This window comes from Phascolarctos cinereus, unplaced genomic scaffold (assembly GCF_003287225.1).
Source record: "Phascolarctos cinereus isolate Bilbo 61053 unplaced genomic scaffold, phaCin_HiC Scaffold_9;HRSCAF=440, whole genome shotgun sequence".
NCBI classification, from domain to species: domain Eukaryota; kingdom Metazoa; phylum Chordata; class Mammalia; order Diprotodontia; family Phascolarctidae; genus Phascolarctos; species Phascolarctos cinereus.
In genome coordinates, this window is record NW_027556402.1 from 247,194,616 (window position 1) to 247,199,607 (window position 4,992).

The 4,992-nt window shown below is 32.9% G+C and overlaps 1 protein-coding gene across 1 annotated transcript; it reads right to left on the reverse strand.

Moving 5' to 3' along the window:
• Positions 1 to 3,848: 3,848 nt before the first annotated feature.
• On the reverse strand, positions 3,849 to 4,681 carry LOC110199555 (olfactory receptor 5F1-like). Its single transcript, XM_020974428.2, is given in 2 exon segments — positions 3,849 to 4,439; positions 4,442 to 4,681. Coding segments are annotated over 2 exon segments (831 nt in total).
• Between the last annotated feature and the right edge of the window lie 311 nt (positions 4,682 to 4,992).

The following is a 4,992-nucleotide window of genomic DNA, read 5'->3' on the forward strand; positions in this document are numbered from 1 at the left end:
TCCATTGCCGCTTCTAGACCCTCTGTATGATAACATACAGATTTTGGATTTTGGATTCACTCCACCTTCCCACATTGCCCTACCTAGATTCAAATATCATTCACCTAACCTTGGTCATTAAGTCTTTATCAAACAGTTCAGCACTTGCTTCACTGTCTATTTCTTTACCTCAAGGCTTAACCATAAATTATGTTCTTCCAGAGTAGACCTTCTTTTAAATGTCCTGGATTCCCAAGTAACTAACTTCCTGAATTTCTCTCATATATGACTTCACTTCATGTAAGCTGCACAGAGGATTAGAGTATCAGGTTTGGACTATGTAGGGGGTTGTGACAGTCAACATTGCAATGTGTTTCATTTTAGGAACATCAACTTTATTAGTGAAACAGATAATATTTATATACAGAATATGTGATACACATAGCTTTTAATGGTCTTCCTTTCTCCCAAAAAAACAAAGCAAAACAAAACAAAAAAATACTTCATACCAAGCTATGACCTACTGTTTGCTACAGGTTACATTAAATCAGAAATGCTGCCAGTACTCAGTATATGGTTATTTACAAAACCTGAGCAGAGATATGTTGGTGCTAATTTAAAGAGGATGAGAAGAATCAATAGCACCATAAGTACACCAAAGCTAAATTGCTTCTAGATTCCTAGATTTACATTGAATTTCCACCTGAACATTTTGACCTACTACAAACAGTGATACTCTCAGTTTCACTATTACTATTTATGATGCAGAAAATTGATATCTTTTTCTTTTCTCAGTCTCTTATACCTCTCTCCCTCTCTCTCTCTCTCACACATACACACATGCACACACACACACACATACACACACATGCGAACTTCTAATTTTTTTCTCACAATTTTGCCCAATCACTCTAGACTTCTCTTTTCTCTCAGCTTATCACCCCTACTTAGTTTTTACTTCCTTCTCATTGCAATATTTATCTTATAGTTAACATACTAACATATACTATTCTCTAACATCTAGTACCTTGATCCATTTTTCCTTACCATTAAAGCCTGAATAAAAGCCAATACAGAATTAACCATATTATGGATGTTCTCTTCTTCTACCCATGTATTGTTAAACATCCCTGTACAGAGATAGTAATACTACCATGATGCCTGGGTCCACTGAAAATTTAGGTTTACTTATTACAACCGTGCAACCAATATACTTTCTTGGTTGAGTCTCTAAAGAACTCCTCATAGCTGCTTGTACAAAAACTTTCTTTAGCAAATTCCCACAGCAGTTTTTGCCCTCTTTAATTCAAGAGAGGGATTCATGTTATGCTTCTGTGAGCAAATAAATAGAATCCATCAGAAGCTTTGTGTTTTGCACTGATCTGAATTTCAATACGTTCTTGTTTAGCATTCTCCCATTTGCAAATTCTTTGGTCCAGTCTCAGATGAAGAGGTGTTCCTTCTCTTTTCAAAGATGAATGCTTCTATTTGTGGCTATCTCAACCCATTATCTCCTGTCCTGGATGTTTGTGGGCATCCAATTTTAAATGGCCAACAATTATTTTCATATGTGGTTCAATTCCTTGATAATTCCCTGATAATTCTTATACATAGATAATTCTTATAGACAAACATACATAAAGTAAATTATTTTTTAACATTAAATGTTAATTAGAAATACTGAAAAGCAAAAGTATATGCTATTTTTCTAGATTAACTTACCATTAGTCCCTTTAGAAGTCTTCCTCTACTATTTCTATTAATCTTGTACTTATAGCTTTATATTTAAATTAAAATGGTCTACTTTCAAATAAAATCCATATATTTATTATGTTTGCAATTTTTTGGCTTATGAATAATTTTAAGATCATTTGGTGGTATTTGGTTTTTTGCATAGTCTAGTATTTTAATTTTAAACTTTTCTCATTTTTTTCTGTTGAAGGAATTTTTATTTGTATTTATAATTCTGTAGACTTGCAAGTATGTATTTCCAAAATCTATGGAGTATGTATGGAGCAGACATATAATTTATAGCAACAAATTTACATATTAACTTATTTCACCAGCATAAGATTTTGGGATAAAAATTCATTATTTTGTAAAAGTTGTTTGGAAAAGTAGAAAAGAGTATGGCAGGTAATGGGTTTGGGCCAATATTTCATACTAATTACACAGATAAGGTCTGAATGGATACATAACCTACATATAAAGAGAGATTTTGCAAAAAGAAAAACAGACATGTATAGGTGAACAATTTATGAATAAACAAGTTACAGAGAGCAAATTTAGGTGTAAAAGGGATAATTTCAATTCCATTCATTTAAAAAGATTCTGTACAAATAAAATTAATTTAGCCAAGATTACAAGGAAAGAAGCAAATTAGGGGAAAATTTTATAAATTTATCCAATGAATGTTTCATATCTCAAATATATAAGAATAAGAGTCGTTCCCCAATTGATAAGTGGTCAAAGGATATTAGCAGAAAGTTTTCTGATGAAGAAATTGAAACAATTTAGTCATATAAAAATGCTCTAAATCATTATTGATCAGAGAAATGCAAATTAAACAAACTTGAGATATTTTGAATCTACCAGATTGGCTAAAATGAGGGGAGAAATGACAAAAGTAAGAAAGGATTTGGACAATTTGAGACACAATTTCATTGTTAATGGAAATGTGAACTGATCCAAAAATTTTGAAGAATAATCTGGAATTATGGTCAAAGAGTTATTAAACCACCTATACCATTCTACCCAGCAATACCACTATTTGGTGTCTTTCCAAAAAAAAATTAGGAGAAAAGGAAAAGAACATATATATCATAGAATATTTCTAGCAGCTCTACTTATGGTAGTAAAAAATTAGAAATAGCAGGGGTGCCAATCAATTGGGGAATGACTGAAAAAGTTGTGGTATATGATAGTGATGAAATACTAATGTATACAAGAAATGATGAGCTCAACGATTTTAGTAAAAAAAATGGAAAGGCTTGCATGAAATAACAAAGAACACGATGAGCAGAACCAAGAGAATGTTGTCTGCTGTGGCAAATGTTCTGTAATTTTTGAAATATATAATTTGGAAATGAGTGATTACACCCACTATGGATATGAATACTTACTATAATAAAAATGTTCAGATGGGCATATAACTGATAGGGAACCATGTAAATATATATTTTTTAATCTGTAAAATGAAAAACAGCTGATAAATCACCCTTCCCCATTTAGCCTTGTTTTATCAACTCCACCCTTCCATAGGAAAAAAAAAACAGAATTCAGCAATATATCAATCAATATAAGACATATAGAAATGTCTAACTTAACCAGCTAGAGAATTCTTTTATCTAGCTTTTGGTGGTATACTAAACAAGTTTTAAAGCATTGTGTGATGCCTGCTATGGAACATCCAATCATTGACCTGTTACAATAGTACCCATCCCTCCCCTACCAAAAAACAAACAAGCAAAAAGAAAAAAAAAAACAACCTTGATTCCTTATTAAAAAGTACGGCTTGTTGTCTAAAATTTCAATTCAGATAAATATATAATGCTGAGGACTTCCCATAAAGTTTAAACACTTGTGGGGTATATTATATGGGATTTCCCCTGATATTAGAAGCTTTTCATTCTATTTAGTTTAAATTATTTTTATTAATTAATTTCTTTGTGTATTTATTGGTTTCATTGTTGTGGCTTTCATTGCCATAGTGATCTCCAGAATCCTTGAAATTAGACCTTAGAGTATTAAGTCCCACCAAAAAAGAAAAAAAAACTTTTCAGGCTATGTCAGCTAATATGAGTAAAGAGAGATTAAAACAGATATCTCCATAAGTGTGCATACTTATTTTAGCTTATTATCCAAAACAGTCATATAAATATCAGGATCTTTTTTCTAGTGATAGCATTCTTCAAGGCCCTCTTCACTTCTTCATTTCTCAGGCTGTAGATTAAAGGGTTCAATATTGGGATAACCACTGTGTAGAATACAGATATCACTTTGCCTTGAGTTGGGGAGTAGTTTGAATTTGGACACAAGTAAGTAACAACTGAAGTTCCATAAAATATAACAATGGCTGTAATATGAGAAGCACAGGTTGAGAATGCTTTGCGCCTCCCTTCAACTGAATTCAAGCGTAGAATGGAGAAGAGGATATAGATATAAGAGGTAAGGATGATCAGAAATGTTCCTAACATGTTTATCCCAGCACAAATGAAAATGATAGTTTCATTCATTTGAATATCAGAGCAGGAGAGTTTAAGGATTGGGGGACTGTCACAGAAAAAGTGATGGATGACATTGGAGTCACAGAAGGATAAGCTACTTATGTAACTGGTATGAATAATTGAGTTCAGGAATCCTGCTGTGAAGGCCCCTGTGACCATCTTCAGGCACACAGTCCTTGACATAATAACTTGGTAAAGGAGAGGATTACAGATGGCCACATAGCGGTCATATGACACATCAATCCAAAGAGAATATACTCAGTGGTTGCTAAAGCAATAAAAACATACATCTGCAGAAAGCAGCCAATAAAAGAGATGACTTTTCTTTTAGACAGTAAGTCAGCTAACATCTTGGGAGCAATAGTTGAAGAATAAAAAATATCAGCCAAGGACAAGCTGGTTAGAAAAAAATACATAGGTGTGTGGAGTTGAGAGTCTATCATGATTAATGTAATCATCCCTGCATTTCCCATCATTGTGAGAGTGTAGAGCAACAAAAATAATACAAAAAGTATAACTTGAAGTTCAGGTGAGTCTGTTAACCCTAGCAAGATGAATTCAGTCACTGCAGTACGGTTTTTCCCGGGACATTTATTCCAAAAAATCAGTACAGTCCCATACTGTAAAATCCTAGAAAAACAACAACAAAAAAAATACAATGAGAGGAGGGCTGACTTAACTGAAAAATGAGTTTGAAAATCTGACAGTTATAAAGAGCTGCTGACATAAATTCAGATTGAGAAGAGTGTTAAGTGTGTCACCCTAACCTCAGCAACTCATGAAGTCT